At 36.2% G+C, this 17,945-nt stretch overlaps 1 protein-coding gene across 2 annotated transcripts in view; it reads left to right on the plus strand.

Moving 5' to 3' along the window:
- Positions 1-17,945, plus strand: part of VPS41 (VPS41 subunit of HOPS complex) — a 211,182-nt gene that overhangs the window by 55,547 nt on the left and 137,690 nt on the right. For both annotated transcript variants that reach the window (XM_045389032.3, XM_005549755.5), the window contains exons 3-4: positions 8,650-8,757; positions 16,997-17,074. In XM_045389032.3, coding sequence (XP_045244967.1) covers positions 8,740-8,757; positions 16,997-17,074 — 96 coding nt within the window. In that variant the 5' untranslated portion in view covers positions 8,650-8,739. The remainder of the gene's footprint in view (positions 1-8,649; positions 8,758-16,996; positions 17,075-17,945) is intronic.

The raw sequence follows: 17,945 nt of genomic DNA on the forward strand, positions 1-17,945 counted from the left end.
ACAACATAGATTTATTAGAAATAAGTGTTAAGTTTTTCCGACAACTGAGTTTGAAGGACCTCTATTTGCTTCTACTGCTAGAAGATGGTATAGTTCCACTTCTGTAAATTTTCTATAATTCTAGTTTACAGTATTGCAAAATTGCCAGCCCTTTCCTTCTGTTTGGTGCCTCTACCTCCTTACTCCCCCTTTTACCCCTCCCTCTCTGTGTCTGCGAAGTAACACATAGTTTAGATGATCTTTGAGGTTCCTTTGGTTAATATTCTATGATTTGGATTTTCCTGTGTGGAAATCTAAATGAGAATGTCTTAGAAAAGCTGCTTACCAAACCTGGTCTGCTGTTACTACATACGTTTGTTTTCACTGGTCTTTATTAGGTACCCACAGTTCTGTTAGGTGAAGTTCAGAACAATGAAAAGGCATAAACTCTGCTTCTAAGGATCTTGTGATCACTAAGGGATATTGGCAAGAAAGGAAAAGAGGGTTATGTTGGCTTTAGTGGCGGAAATTGTCCACCTGAATGGCATAGCTTGAAGATTGGTGAGGTTATTCCATATGGCTAGAAGGAAATGAAAAGCTTATTTGCTTTTCTCATTTTTTCCCCCCTTTTCTATATATTCTTATCACTTTCCCAATATAAACTAAATGATGGGAGTTGATCCTGTTTATGGTATGTGGCTTAGGGCATGGGAACCTTCACCTTATTTTTTCCTCCTTGAATTGAACATGAAATTCTAATACTACAGGGCACAGGAGAGACCAGGGTTTATGAAGACTGCATATCTTGTGAATCTTAAGTAGAGCTCCTCAATTATTAGGGGCTCAACTTTTTCTCAGTTTTCTGGTCACTGTGTTACGGTAAAGGAAAGCAGCTTTGAGAGATAAAAATCTTAGCTCAGTGGATACAAAGTGTTGAAGAGGATGTTGAACCATTTATTTTTATAATAAATATGTTTGTTTTAGAAAATTTAGAAAATATTGGCACTAGCTCACAACAGTGATTTTTTCATTTGCTATCTTCAATAGTTACAGCAAGCCAGTGATGTGATTTCTATGATCATCCCTATTCTACAGAGGAAGAAACTGACCTTAGGGAAATTACCATTTTGGTTTTTATTCTTCTCATCTTCCCCCCACATATGCATATACATTTCTTAAATAATATTTGGATCATACAAAGCAGGTTTTATGACCTATTCTTTCACTTAGCAAGACATTGTGAGAACATTTCTTTTTGTTATTAAATTGTCTTTGAAAACAGATTTGAATGTACATGTAATATTTTATCTTGTGAAATTTACTTAATCCAGAATTTTTCAACCTTGGGGCTACTGGTACTTTGGACTGGATAATTTTTTGTTCTGGGAGAGTATCTTGTGCATTGTAGGTTGTTTAGCATAATCCCTGGCCTCTACCTGCTAGATGTCAGTGGCACCTTTCCCCCACCCAACTGTGACAACAAAAATGACTCTAGACATTGCCAAGTAAATGTCCCTGGGGGACAAAAATCACCTCTGGTTGAGAACTACTCATTTAACTGTATGTATTTTATGCTTTAAATAAGAATATATGGGTATAGTAAACTCATGGTGAATTTTCTGTTTGAAAAAGTAGACCCATGCCGTCCAGATTACATTTATCAGCTCCTAAAATCAGCTACTTTAAAAATTAATATTTTTTTCCTTAATAGCAATTTTGCTTGTAAGTTGAAAATTTAACAACATTATTTGCATTCATATAAGAATGTAATTGCCTATCTCTCCGCAGTCTGATGGAAAGGCATGCCGGGAGCTTTGACCACAGTTATTTTACTGTAGATGAATTCCATTATCTTCATGTCACTTTCTTAAAAAGTTTGGTCATTGAGGCAACTATAATACCTGGTGTTATTAATGGAAACCAGAAGTTACTCTTTCAGCTTATTTATGTAGTTTTCTTTATACGTTTTGACACTTTAGAAGGATCTATAAAGCCATCTTTCCTATCAGATAGTCATCTTTGTGTGTAAATAAAATGATCTTTCTTTAATAGAACTATAGCATACAGTATTAATAGTTACAGTTGTCCTTTTAAGGAACTAGCATTCTTTCTTGGGGTGAGGTGGGGTGGGCAATACAAAGCTAATTGAAGACTTTACTCTTTGATTAATTTTGAACTTTACCTTCAGGTTCTTTTTTAGGCATTCTTTTTTTCTCATCTTGGATCTTTTCTACACTTTATGGAAAACTTTAATACGAACATGACAAATTTGGAGATGTCCCATATTATGCATGTACTTTTAGTGATAACGTTATAGTTTCAAATAAATGTAAATATCCAATAATATGTAGCTCCTGTCTATGTTGCCTTTTGTGCATGTTGATAATATGTTAATATCCTATGGTAGTGACTAGAACTTTTCCTTAAAATATTATTATATATTGGCTGTGCATGGTGGCTCACGCCTGTAATCCCAGCCCTTTGGGAGGCTGAGGCGGGCAGATCACGAGATCAGGAGATCGAGACCATCCTGGCTAACACTGTGAAACCCCATCTCTACTAAAAATACAAAAAATTAGCCAGGCATGGTGGTGGGTGCCTGTAGTCCCAGCTACTTGGGAGGCTGAGGCAGGAGAAAGGCGTGAACCCAGGAGGCGGAGCTTGCAGTGAACCGATATCATGCCTCTGCACTCTGGCCTGGGCGACAGAGCGAGATTCTGTCTCAAAACAAACAAACAAACAAGCGATAACGATATATATATATATATAGTTATATGTTTTTGAATCTCAAGATATGTTTTGATTGACTTGTATTAATTTTAATTATGCTCTTAAAAATTTGTATTTAGTACCAACTGTGTTTTATCATTCTATTCTCTCTCTTCTCTAATAAATAGTAATAGCAAAGACATATTTTAGTTTAGGGCTTCTACAAATTGAATTATTTGTAAAGAGAGAATATTTTAAAATGCAAATTTCCTAAAATTCAAATGTTCTGATACAGGATTTTGATAGCTGTTTTTGTATGTTAAGCTTGTAAGGTCCACTACCAATTTTGGATATTTCAATTCCCCATAGGTAATTAGAGTTCTAGAAAGAATGTTCTAGAGGAAGAAAACCTGTATTTTATAGCTTCATCCCCAGGGTTGGTTATCGATTTTCTTTTTATTAATAGTTGGTTTTTTACTGTGGAAGTTCAAACTGCATGAAAGTTTTTTGTGTGTGTGAATTTCTTTTGAGGATATTAGTGTTTCCCTATTGTATCTAGCTTTAAAACATTGGATATTTATTAAAAGGATTTGCCCCTAGTCAGATGTAGTTGATGACATGAAACCAACTAAACCATTCATCTTATTAAAATTCCTGGAGGTTCAGCTGAGGTCTTTCTCAGGTGGAGCTGGAGAGGATGAAGGTCATCTCCACAGAGTGCGATGTGAATAGTCCAGGAGTGCTCCACTGGTGGTGTTTTCTACCAGCCTAATTTGGGCTTTGTAAGATATCTCACCTTTCTCCAACCAGTATATTGAGTATCATTTTATTTTGTAAAAACAAAACAAAATTGGATTTTAATAAAGAAATGTTACCCAGAGATGACATTTTAAGTTTTGTATAAGTAGTAACAGTAGAAAATGTAATGATCTTTCTCTTAACCCCTAGAATTAATGTGACAGACATTTTTAAAAAGTAAAATTCAAGTCTTCATTTGGTCTGTAACAGTGATGCCATATAAAATGTACTAATATGTGAAAAATACAACGTTTAAACAAGGTGAAGAATGTAGAATCCATTCTACACAATTATTTTTGGTTGTAAACAATGAAAAAATCAGTTTCTTGTACACAAATTTTAAATTATTAGGTGAAAAGAAATATAAAATATTCTTGTTGGTGTACAAGACCAAGTTAGGTAAACAGGACTTCCTCCATGAAAATGTACCCGATGGTAACACTGTAACAACATTACTAAACAGTTTTTCAGGGAGAAGTCTTTAATTGCTTTAATTTGTTATCCTTAAAAGTAATTTCCCTCCTCCTAAGTCCAAAACTCAGTAAGATTGACCATGATGTGACATTTATTTTCAGATAGTGTTTAGAATTCTGTAGCATGGTATAAAGGACTTGTCTTTAATTAAAAGTGCTCTACACTTAGTAAAAATCTATGTGAGTTGAGGAATTGATTCTTTTTAAAAGAAAGCCGCAAATTTTTCTTGTATGGGTAAATGTCACTCTGTTCGTATCTCCGCTTAGCTGCAAGTCAGGACTTGTACTATTCCACTAGGTTGTCATAGAAACGCAGTTAACTGTCATCTCAACTCAGACTGTTGATGGTTTTATTTGTAGGTTTGTAGGATTATTAAAATTTAACAAAAATTATTGATTTGCTTTTTATTAACACTGGGTTGTTTACCATGGAAGTCCAAACTGCATGGAAACCTTTTTTCTATTATTATTATTTTTTAGTTAAAGAGAAACTCTATAATCTACTAGATTTTTAAATGTTTTTTATTTAAAGTATGATGTGGAGTCTACAGTAGCAGAATAACCTCCATGAATCGTATTTTTGAATCACTTTCTATTTTCTTTGTTTATAGCAAGGAGAAAAAAAAAAACTTAAAAATTCACCTTTACCCTGCTTTTAACTTAACATAAAAGATACTTGTCAGAAAAGCATGAAAAGGTACATCAAATGCCTAATATTGGAGTCTTCATTTTATTTATGGTTTTTGAAACCCAGTAAGGATGCTTCACTGAGCTGTATTGTGAAAGTATTTATTTTTGTATATTTATGTGTGAGAAATTATTTAGTTTTCACTTATAAGTAAGACAGAAAAACCTTATTTACAGTGACTTTATCTAATGGTCCGTGGATGAGTGCTTTTATGCAAAATAGTCAAGAGGCTAGAATTAACTTTTCACATTGGATGCACATTTGATGTCCCGACTTGAGCAACATGTGGCATCTTATTATAAAGACTAACACTCAGGATTCAATTTGTATTTAACATGTTTACTTCAGAATGCACACATCATCTGTGCTACATTTAATATTAACTTTGTAATGATTTCTCTTTCTTGCTTGTAGATACATAAGTAGAAGTGTCTGTTGTTTTTTGTAGTTTTCTTTTTTCAGTGTTTTTAGTCTTGGCTAATTAGCTATTTTATATTTTCTGTTAGAAACAGGTCAGTTTTGGGGTGTAACAGCTCCTTAGTTTGGGTAGATTATCACTACCTTTTCATAGAAATGTGTAGGCCCTGTGGATAACTGTGCTTATACTTCTCTTTTGTTGCCATTAGTTCTTCAAGTTATTCTTGGAAAGTTAATAATAGGTATATCATCTTTGTTTTTAATACTTGCATCCGAAATAAACAGCTAATAGCTTATGTATAACTAGGGAATTAAATTTAAGACAGCTCATCAGTAGACATGAAATACTGATTTTAACTGAGCTTATAGCTCTTAAACTGTTATTACTGTTCTTGTAGCTAGTCTGCATGATGGCTTCCAGTGACCCTCACCTCCTATTCCTGCTCTGTGCTGCCCCTCCCACACTGACCTGTGTGATTGAAAGGATATTGTAGAAATAACAGCATTCCATCTGAGGCCGTATAAAACATGGAAGGGGCTTCCACTTTTTTTTCTTTTGGATCACTCTTGCTTCATGGACCCCTCCACAGGGCTGCTTGATCAGAACATGGCAAGTGACTTCCTTCAGAATGAGTGATCCAAGAGTGTTGGCAACTTCTGCCAACAGTGAGGACCAACTTGCCAGCCATTTGATTGAGCCATCTTGGAAGTAGATCCTCTAACCCCAGTTAGGCCTTCCGATAGTTGCAGCCCTAGCTGACATCTTGTCTGCAACCCTGTGAGAGATCCTCAGTGAACCACTCAGCTAAGCCACTTCTGAATTGCTTACCCATAGAAACTGTAAAATAATACATATTTATTGTTGGTTTAAATCAGTACATTTTGGTGACCAGGAGTGTGGCACATGCTTGTAGTCTCAGCTACTTGGAAGGCTGAGGCGAGAAGATCTCTTGAACCTATGAGTTTGAGTCCAGCCTGGGCAACATAATGAGTCTCTATCTTTATAGAAAATAATAAAATAAGTAAATCAGCAAATGTTGGCATAATTTGTTACACAGCAATAGCTAGCTAATGCACCTGCTAAATAAGCATATTTTAAAATGTTTTCTAATAATCACATAGTTTATAATTATTTCTAGGTTTAGAATAGGCTTCTGTTGTGGTTTGTAGAGTCATTTTCATAGGAGATTTTGGAGTGTGTTATAGAAGGTATTGACTTTAGAGCACTCATAGCTGAATTTGAATTTTAGCTTCTCCTCTACTCACTGTATGTCTTGAAGAAATTACTTAAAATCTCTCATCACCAGTTTTTGCTGAAAATCTGTAAAACAGGACAATTATACTTAACTCTCAGTAGGGTTTTTTTTTTTTCTTTTAAGTCAGGTTGAAATGAGATTTCTGATATTAAGTCTCTAGCATGATGCTTGATATAGTCCATCATTTCCATTAATCCACAGATTAACCCCTTTCCATGTGAAGATATAATCCTTTGCCCCAGAGGTGAAGACTTCTGTAAGAATTTGAGTTTGCAGTCTCTGCCTAGTCTGTCCTCTCAGTCTTATAGTCTTCTGCAGGCAGAGCACTTACTACTCTACAAGTCGTTTTTCTTTTGCCTAATTTTCTTTTTACTATGATGCACCTTAGGTGTGACTTTATATTTATCCTGCTTATTGCAGAGCTTCTTGAGTTTGTAGATTGATGTCTTATCAGTTTTGGAAAATTCTGTTATTGTCTCTTTAAATGTTGCTCTTGTTCCTTTCCATTTTTCCTTATCCTTCTGGGACAGTAATGAAAAGTATGTTAGAGCTTTTCACTGTGTTCTATATGCCTAATAGATTCCTTTATATATTTTCTTTCCATTTATTCTTCTCTGGGGTTCCCTTTGGATATTTTTTTTACTCATTTCACTTATTTTGTCTTCCATTTTACTAATCTTCTATTAAACCATCTATTGACTTCTTAATTCAGTTAACATTTTCAGTGTAAAAATTTTCATTTGATTTTTTTTTTTTACAGATTAGAATTCTGTTGAAAATTTCTATCTTTTCATCAGCTTTCTGTCTTTTTCTGTTTTTTTTTTTTTTTTTTTTTTTTTTTTTTTTTTTTTGAACATGTAGTTGTAGTTATTTTAAAGCCCTTTACTGCTAACTTCAATGTCTAGGTCACCCATTTGTTTATTTTTATGGTCTTTTTTCATCTTGATTTTTGGTCATTTGGTCCTGTCTTATGGCATACCTGGTAATATTTTATTGAATCCTTAGTACTGTACATGAAGAATTGTAGAGGCCTCGGTAGTTTTCTTTCTCCAGAGAGGAGTCACCCTTTCCTTCACTAGACAGATATGTTGGGCGTTATATACCTCCAATCAAAGATTGAACTGAGTCAGAGCTCTATGGGAGTTAAGTTTTTGTGTCCTCTAGGGACCAGGGGTTCCGACTAAGACTGTGATATTCACCAGGATCCAATTTCCCGATGCCTCTTGAACTCTTATTCTTATCTTCTTAACACATCAAGGCAGTTGATTTGCGTTTTTCTTTCTGTTCAGCTTTTCAGCTTCATCCTGTGCCGTTTTAGAAATTGACAGTTGTCTTACAGGGAGAAGTAGCTGTGTAACAAGCTTGTGTCTCTGCCTCTTTTCCACTGATATCTTGGCCCCTCAGGTCTCTCTCCAGTTTTGTCACTCTGTCCCCACAAGTGCCAGAAGGTGTGCTGCTTTCCCTACCCCCAGCAGTGGCTGCCTTCCCAGGCAGAGCTTGGGTTCTCAGCCTCTTGTCCTACACCCAGAATTAGTAAATGCCTCCAGGAAGAAAGTGGCTGAAGAATGCCAGTGCAATTCTTTGCTGCCCTGGAATCTTGACCCTTCTAGTTGAGGTTGCCTCAGCAGCCCTTTGATGCCTTGGATAGATGATGTTGTATATTCCATTAAGACTTTCTGGTTATTTGGGTGGGAGCACTGATGTCCTCAGGCTACTCTAATATTAGCTGCAGGGTGAAGACTATGTAATTATGGTGGTTTGTATGGTGTTTTGACACTGCAAACCACGATAATTCCATAGTCTTCACCCTCTAGCTAATGTCAGTAAGTAGATTATTTTTATGGACTTCTGTTTTGGCTAGCTTTATGCCATCACAGTTTTCTGTATATAAACTTTTTGTTTCTCATTACTTATTGATGTAAAATAAAATCTTACTCTGAATCATAGTAACTTTTACAACTCTCCTTGATTTATTAATTCATGGCCATTATAGGAAATATTGATTACTAACTTTCTTCCATAAGAGTGAGGATTAAGAATATTTTATGAAGCCGTACCAAATAGTAAGTTTCAACATGTAAAGTTAGTGACAATGTAACACTAAGTCTGTATACTCTTGTTTTCAACTTTTGAATTTATTTTACCAGTGAAGTTGTAGCAATTAATATGCCTAGGCAAAATGAAATATGAAGATCTTAAACTTTAGCTGTAGTTGGAATTATTAACATCGTTGAAGGAACCATCTCTGATTCTCTCGTAAGAAGTGTATTTTGAGGTTTTCAAAACAAAAGTGTATGACGCCAGTCATTTTTCTTTGCCGTTTGTGCAGGAAGAAGAGAGCGAAGAGGAACCCAAGCTGAAGTATGAAAGGCTTTCCAATGGGGTAACTGAAATTCTTCAGAAGGATGCGGCTAGCTGCATGACAGTCCATGATAAGGTAAGGTGGCACTTTCAGAGGATTCTTCTGTAAATTGTTTCTATTGTAAATTTGCTTGTGCTTTGGAGTCCTGATGCTTTTGGTGGTGGCTTTTTACAGTGATCCTGTCTCCTTGCCGCTACTCTCTTCCTCCTTGCCAACAAAAAACGAACAAAAAAGTCCAAATATTTTATATGTGTGTACACGCCCATTCACACACATACAACATACTCCAAGACTGTATTAAGTAGAATGTAGACAGTGATCAAAGTCAAAGATTTATATGAAATGGTTTTTGGAAACTCTATCGCTCACTTAATTCCTTAAATTATAAGGATTCCATTAGGAACCTGTTAAGATTAGAAATAATGTGAAGCTTAGTGCTTTTATAGGGGTAAAAGGGATTATATTGTAGGCGTTATGAATAGTAGAAATGCCCCAAATTACTACTTATATCAGTGAACGAATTTATTCCACATCTGGGTCCTTGCTGTAACAAAGCTCCAACCAACTTTCTGAGTGCAGGGTAAGTACTGGATAGCACCCTTAGCCTACTCTTGGACCAAAACAGTTTGTGTCATAGTCAGAATATTGGGGGGCATGTAGCTTCACCCATTGCTGTCTTCTTCCCTATGACCTTGTAAGTTTTAGTCCTTCCACAAAAAGCAAACTGCTCTTGTCTGATCCATCGCCTGGCTTTATCCTATGTTACTAGAAGTGTGGCTCATCCTCCCCCTTGCTTCCCACCCAGTTCCTTTTTACCTCAAATTTTGTTTAATTGTAAATAGAGTCCTGTACCCACAACACTTTATTAGAGTATGTGCCTTCTTTCTCATGTTTTACCAGCAGCCTTCTCCTTTGAGGTGTCTGCCATTTGGCTGCAATGCCATTGACCCCTTTTCATTGCTGCCATTGTCCAACTTCTGGTCCCTTTTCTTCACTCATTGAAGACTGCCTTTGCAGTTCTTCAACCAAATTTCATTCCAGTGACCCTTACCTCTTCCCTGTTTCATCTCCCCACTGATAAGGCCACACTTTGGATGGTGTCAGCACTGGAACTTGAGGATCTTAGCCTCTGTGACACTCTTTGTTGACCCCTCTTATTCTTCAACCTTTTGTGCTCATTTTCCCACAAGCTGTATGACTTTATGGAGTCTTGATCTCTAATCCATTCATTCTTTTTCTTTTACTTTTGTGTGCCTGTGAAATGATTGATTATCCTAACTCTATCTTACCAGCATCTTCAGTTCTTTTACATCCCTGTCTTCCCATTGTGCACCTCAGCCATACTCTCAACCCTGAATTAGTGCTTTCGTGACAAGGACAGCCATGTGCTGTTACAGACTCACACACCTAGGTAAATTTGTCACTAAAAATTATTCTGAATTATTTGTCCTTCGTCAGTTTCTTTAGTCCTCAGTCCCTCTTCTGAACCACTGTCCCTTCTTTCTTAGAGGATGATGTCATTTCTATGTAAGAAGATTGAAATTGTCAGGTATGAACAGCCTCAATTCCTGACCTCTTTTTCACACCCATTCTTACCCATGGGAGATTTTCTTTCTTTCTTTTTTTTTTTTTTTTTTGATTTGGGTATAACTTTATTTATTTATTTATTTTGTATTTATTTATTTATTTATTATTATTATTATACTTTAAGTTCTAGGGTACATGTGCATAACGTGCAGGTTTGTTACATGTGTATACTTGTGCCATGTCAGTGTGCTGCACCCATCAAGTCGTCAGCACCCATCAACTCGTCATTTACATCAGGTATAACTCCCAATGCAATCCCTCCCCCTTCCCCCCTCCCCATGATAGGCCCCGGTGTGTGATGTCCCCCTTCCCGAGTCCAAGTGATCTCATTGTTCAGTTCCCACCTATGAGTGAGAACATGCAGTGTTTGGTTTTCTGTTCTTGTGATAGTTTGCTAAGAATGATGGTTTCCAGCTGCATCCATGTCCCTACAAAGGACACAAACTCATCCTTTTTTATGGATGCATAGTATTCCATGGTGTATATGTGCCACATTTTCTTAATCCAATCTGTCACTGATGGACATTTGGGTTGATTCCAAGTCTTTGCTATTGTGAATAGTGCCGCAATAAACATACGTGTGCATGTGTCTTTATAGCAGCATGATTTATAATCCTTTGGGTATATACCCAGTAATGGGATGGCTGGGTCATATGGTACATCTAGTTCTAGATCCTTGAGGAATCGCCATACTGTTTTCCATAATGGTTGAACTAGTTTACAATCCCACCAACAGTGTAAAAGTGTTCCTATTTCTCCACATCCTCTCCAGCACCTGTTGTTTCCTGACTTTTTAATGATCGCCATTCTAACTGGTGTGAGACGGTATCTCATTGTGGTTTTGATTTGCATTTCTCTGATGGCCAGTGATGATGAGCATTTTTTCATGTGTCTGTTGGCTGTATGAATGTCTTCTTTTGAGAAATATCTGTTCATATCCTTTGCCCACTTTTTGATGGGGTTGTTTGTTTTTTTCTTGTAAATTTGTTTGAGTTCTTTGTAGGTTCTGGATATTAGCCCTTTGTCAGATGAGTAGATTGCAAAAATTTTCTCCCATTCTGTAGGTTGCCTGTTCACTCTGATGGTAGTTTCTTTTGCTGTGCAGAAGCTCTTTAGTTTAATGAAATCCCATTTGTCAATTTTGGCTTTTGCTGCCGTTGCTTTTGGTGTTTTAGATATGAAGTCTTTGCCCATGCCTATGTCCTGAATGGTACTACCTAGGTTTTCCTCTAGGGTTTTTATGGTATTAGGTCTAACATTTAAGTCTCTAATCCATCTTGAATTAATTTTCATATAAGGAGTAAGGAAAGGATCCAGTTTCAGCTTTCTGCTTATGGCTAGCCAATTTTCCCAGCACCATTTATTAAATAGGGAATCCTTTCCCCATTTCTTGTTTCTCTCAGGTTTGTCAAAGATCAGATGGCTGTAGATGTGTGGTATTATTTCTGAGGACTCAGTTCTGTTCCATTGGTCTATATCTCTGTTTTGGTACCAGTACCATGCTGTTTTGGTTACTGTAGCCTTGTAGTATAGTTTGAAGTCAGGTAGCGTGATGCCTCCAGCTTTGTTCTTTTGACTTAGGATTGTCTTGGAGATGCGGGCTCTTTTTTGGTTCCAAATGAACTTTAAAGCAGTTTTTTCCAATTCTGTGAAGAAACTCATTGGTAGCTTGATGGGGATGGCATTGAATCTATAAATAACCTTGGGCAGTATGGCCATTTTCACGATATTGATTCTTCTATCCATGAGCATGGTATGTTTATCCATTTGTTTGTTCTTTTTTTTTCTTTTGTGATGGAGTCTCACTGTTGTTGCCCAGGCTGGAGTACAATGGCGCAATCTCGGCTCACTGCAACCTCCATCTCCCAGGTTCAAGCAATTCTCCTGCCTCAGCCTCCTGAGTATCTGGGATTACAGGCACCCACCACTACACCTGGCAAATTTTTATAGTTTTAGTAGAGACAGGGTTTCACCATATTGGTCAGGCTGGTCTTGAACTCCTGACCTCAAATGTTCCACCCGCCTGAGCCTCCCAAGGTGTTGGGATTACAGGCGTGAGCCACCACACCCGGCCACCTACAGGAGATTTTCTTTCTCTTATTTGTGAATCTTTTTGTCCACTTTTGTTGTTCACTTCATCACATTTCCTCCCTTGTTTCCCAGCAATGCATACTATGTCATGGAGCGTACCTAATTCTACCTCCAAGTAACCAGGAATCTACCTTGTATCTATATAGAGTTGCCTATTTTTGTGTATTTCATGTAAGTGCAGTCAACATTATTTGATCTCTTGTATCTGGTTTCTTTCACTTAATGTAATGATTTTGAGCTTCATTCGTGTTGTAGCACGTATCAGTACTTCATTCCTTTTTATTGCTGAATAGTATTCTATTGTATGGGTATGCTATGTTTTGTCTATCCATTCACCAGCTGGTGGACATTTTGCTGATTCTGAATTCTGGATCTCACCTTTCTTCTCAAAACTTCTTTATCGTGACACCATTCTTTTCCTATTTTCTTGATCATTTGTGACATTCCTTTGTTTCTTTCACTTTCCTTTCTTTGCCTCCACTTTTCCTTTACATGTTGGCTTTCCTAGGATTTGGTCCATTATCCACATTTCTTCTTAATTTGTACTTTATCTTGGTTTTAAATCTCAGGATTTCTGTGACCACCTGCAGACTGACCTTCACTGGAATAGTATGCATATTTACTTATGGTCCTCTTAAACATCTTTATCTGCTGTTTGTCTTTTTACCTGAACCTCAGCATGTCCATAATGAATTCATTTTCATTTCCCTCTAAACTTGCATCTATCTTTATTCTTTATCCCATTTGGTGGCATCACCACCTCCTTTGTCACCTAAGCCACAGATGAATCCTTCTTCCCTTTCACTCAGCCGTTTCCTAAGTCCTGATGATTTTCTTACTACTCTTGCTCTGGCTTAGACTCTTATCTTCTCCTGCCTCTACATAGTAAATAAAAGAATCTCTTGTGCCTCTAATTTTTCTACTTTAAACCCATCTGTCACCTGGTTGCCAGAATGATCTGCTGAAAATACAGATTTTAAAACTCTTGTATGATTTTGCATCAGCTATGAAATAAGACTTGAGCTCGTTAATGTTGTATCTAATGCTAAGATCTTGCTCCCTCTCTGTTATTGGCTTGTGTCTTACCACTTTCTGCCATAAGTGTGGTGCTCTGGCTACAACACTTGGCTGTTTCTACTCACACCCCATTCTGCTTGATCCACACACGTCCGGAGCCCTTCTCTTCTGTTCAGGTATTCTTTATTTTTTCCTGGGAACTAATGCACATAACTGCGAACTCGTCTATTTTACTTCAGATTTGCTTTCACCCTAGTCTGTTCATAACATTCTACTAAAGTAATCTTCCAGAAACCTCAACCTGATCATGTAATCCTCCTTCTTAGAATTCTTTATTGGCTTCCTGATGACTTAATTATTTGGGCCTTCCCACCCTGATTTCCTCTACTTTCCTGCCTTTCATCTCTCCATAAATATTTGAATGCCTCTTATTAGCTGACCTTTCAACCTTATCACCTGTCTCTTCCCCGGGCATGAATTAGATGTGTCATCCATAATTTCTGGACTTTGTCCTGCATTTTATGTGTCTCCGTGCCTTTGAGCAAGTTGTATCCACTCTGCCTAAAATTGTTTTTACTACAAGCCTACCCTGTCTGCCTTAGTGTCTATTTTCTGATTTCTTTTTTAAAGTTCAGCACAGCTGTCAAATACTATGTTCCATAGGGTCTTAGAGATACTTCCATTTTAAGCATTCTCTTTAAATTTAATTGTAATTAAATTTTTATGTCTGTTTCCCTCATTATACCATAATCCTTTTAAGTCACACTTGGTTATTATCTAACCATATTGTAGTGTTTTTTGTGCATTTGTCGAATGAACCAGTGAATGGATGAAATGGAGAACAAACTTTGCCTGCCTAGAGGTCAAACTTTATTAACATTGTACTTAAACCAACTTTGCCAAAGAGCCTGATGGTTGGGAACTGTAATCAATGCTAACTTTTAGAACATGCACTCTTTATCTGAAGTCCATGTTTCTATTTAAGAGGATTCTGATCCAGTTGAGTGTTTTAGCTTTTAATTCTGGCCCTAATTCTGCTACTCATCGACTGTTTCCTGGGAAGTCTTATCAACTTTCTGAACTTACTTCCTCATGTGTAATTGAAGGCACTCCTTGCTGTAATGCTTTGAATACTATAAAACACTATGTGAAGGTAGATGATATTAGACAGTTGACCAGATTTAAAATAGTCTACTTCTTGTTTCCTTTGCAATGTCCAAAGGACTGCTTATCACCTTTTCTACTTGTTTCGTTACATAAAGTCCAATCTTTATGGATGTACATATATCAGTTACTTAAGTTACTTACATGAAGTTTAAGGTAAAAGCAGTTGTGCTTAGTGGATGATGCCCAATCTGGTAGTATAGAAAATGAGTCAAGTTTCTGTAATTAAACATGAAAGGGTCTAGTGAAATTATATTTATTCTTTGCCCATCCTGAATTTTAAGTACATTCAGGTTAAAAAAAAAAAAAGAAACAAAACTCAGTAGTTACAAAAGTTCAGCTTTTAATGGCTGGAAGGTGGGTAAAATTGGAGAATTTGTATTTATTTTGTCACATTTGTGGCCATTTTGCATTTTTTGTTTTATTTTAAGTAGTGGAAAGTATTAGTAAATGATGAAAATACGACTCATCCATAATATTGGTAGTTAAATAACTATCATTGGCTTATTAAACCTTTTTTTGAAGAGTATATATTTCTAAAAATGGATAGCACTGATTTATCTAATCTAATAATGAAATGTTTTCCTTAGCACAAGATAGCTTGTCAAAAGAATCCCTGAATCTTTTTTTCCAAAATGTTCTAACATAGTTTTAGTTTTAGGATGAGACTAAAGTCAAAATAATTATTTTATGTTTTATTTCTATTTTAAAGATTAAATGAATGAAATTAGTAATTTAGAAAAAAGAAGAGAAGGGATTAATATACTTGGGTAAATTACGTAAAACTTGTAACTTCCATAAAATAAAATGTAATTAGAAGTTCAAAAGTGGCCTTTACAGCGGTGTCAGAGAATGACAGCATTAAAGCATTTTAAAGATCCAAGCTCCCTTCTCCCTTAGTTTCCTAACAAACTAAATATAGTATTTATGAGGAGAATCAATATCGTGAAATACTTGGGGTGCAGTGAGCTTTTAAGACCCGTTCTTTTACCACAGATAGCCTCAGAATGGAGTATTGTTTGTTTTCAATTCTTATCATATGTGGTGTTTTTCTATTTAAATATTGTCAGTGTCACTGCAGCGGTAAAATTACAATCATTCGAGTCCTCTATTTCTGATTAGAACATTCTTTTGCTTTGGAGGAAGCATTCCTGTTTGTTTTAACTATTCAGACTAATTTCCCCCCAGAATTACCTATTCCCCTTTCCCTTCCAGCGCCCAAGCATTCTGTTTTCACCAGGCTTGCTGTCTGCCCTGGATGACTAATCGTCATGGCACCTGGTGCATTCAGGCAGGCCTGTGCAGCGGAATCGTCATACCTAGTTATGTCTGCACACCTGATGTTTTATTAACCAGTATTGATTTTTTTACCCTGGGGACTTTTTTCTTCCTGAAAAAAGGCAACCTTGCAGGAGTGAAAGGCATTGCAGGGGATGAATTTCTAATGAACTCCTTCTTTCCCTTTTTGTGACTCGTCTTTAATGTAGCTTCATATTTTAAGTGCCTGAACTGAAATTTCATTTTAAGCAATTCCATTTTGATAAATCCTTTTCAATCTTGACTTTCTGTAAGGTTATTTTTTAAAGATTGTGCTGCTTGACTGAAACACTTAGTGGTGCCTGTAAATTTGAGCGTTTCATTTTGGGTTGCAAGGAAGCATGCTCACATGCAATGAAATACAGAGAATTTTGGACTATTTGAGTAATGCTGAAATAAATAAAAAGGGAGAAAACTCTCATGTCATATTATAGGTAGTCCTAAAGTTTCTTCCGGTTTATTTAAGGTTAGTTCAGATAATTAAAGAAACAGTAGGAGTTACGACATAAAATGAATATGTAGCTCAACAGTTATTTTATGACACAAAAGGGGTTTTTATTTTGCATGATAATATAAACACTAACACTCAACATTATACATTAACTTTTATAGAAGCATCCTAAAGCTAACTGATGGTATGAGTACACCTGAGATTTTCAGTTTCTCAATATGGCATGGATTTTCCATTTGAAAAAATAATTTGTTGTTTGTGTATGTGTGCAGCTTAAGCGATAGCACTGATTTACACATTTGCCATAAATTAGGGGGAGTTTCTGAATCATTCTCTTCTCACTTTGAGTTCAACTGTAGGTTGGTCGTGTTTTCACCGCTGCATTTTTAATTTACTGCCTCAGTCCATCAGGCATTGTGTATAGACTGCATACACACCATTAGTTGTCAGTAGATGAGGGTCCTCATGAGTCATTCTGACAGCTGGCTTGCACTATCACAATAAAATAGGCCCTGTTCTGTTATTTCCCTGAAGCTGGAAACAAGCCTTCTCCAAGGAATGCATATCTTCTGAGACATTGCAGATCATTTATACATTAAGCGTCTTGTCTTTAAAAATGGTTTTATTACTACTCGTGTATTAATAGTATTATTAATTAATTAACTGGCCCCTTTGTTCTTCTTACAGTTTTTGGCATTGGGCACACATTATGGCAAGGTTTATTTACTTGATGTCCAGGGGAACATCACTCAGAAGTTTGATGTAGTAAGTATTCTGTATAAAATAATGTATGAGCTAAACTTCATGTTAAGTATTTGTGTTTTAGAATATTGGTTTACCAGTTTGTTTTAATAGCATAAAGAGGATCTTTATTAATTCAGTCAGAGTGCTAAGAGTATAAAATTGAACTTTATAATGTAGTCTAAAAACCTAAAGGTGAACTTATAAAGAAAGGGGTCTAGATACATGCATTATGTATTTTGACCGGGTATCTATTATATGCAAACTCCATGTAAAAATCTATACATCTATTTAATTGCAAATTCTTAATTATAGTCATCTATTTGGCTAATTTCGGGCATTTAGAATACTTCTGTGTTCTTTTAAAATTGTGACAGTGTAGAATGTCTAGATGAATTGTTGTTAAAAGAAAAATTGCTGCGTTGTTAGTGAATAATAGTGCAAATTTACATACTCTGGAAGTTTGTGGAATCCTTAAAGTATGAACCCCCTCGTTTAGTGACTAATGTCAGTTGTAAGTACATGCCCTGTCTTCTTATTGAGATGCCAAATGTAATTGAAAGTTGATTGATCACCTTGCTGAATCAGTTTATCTCTTCTAAATATACAAAGAAAATATTTTATGTGACTCTTTTGATGCTTGGACTCTTAGGGGATTATATTGATTGAAAGCAAAGAACCAGGCTTTCTTTTTTAATTGTGCTTTGGAATCATTGAGGATGAAGATACTATTGAATTTGAAGCTTGATTTTGGTGTGTAAGGTGTACCTTAAAGGTGTCAAGAACTTCCATGGTTGTGTAAATATGACACAACCGTTTGGTATGAAAAAGGTGCTCATTTCGGGGTAAAGGTGCTCATTACTACTTTTTTGAAGAAAGCATCAGCACTTGTCAA

This window comes from Macaca fascicularis, chromosome 3, assembly GCF_037993035.2.
Source record: "Macaca fascicularis isolate 582-1 chromosome 3, T2T-MFA8v1.1".
Taxonomy (NCBI): domain Eukaryota; kingdom Metazoa; phylum Chordata; class Mammalia; order Primates; family Cercopithecidae; genus Macaca; species Macaca fascicularis.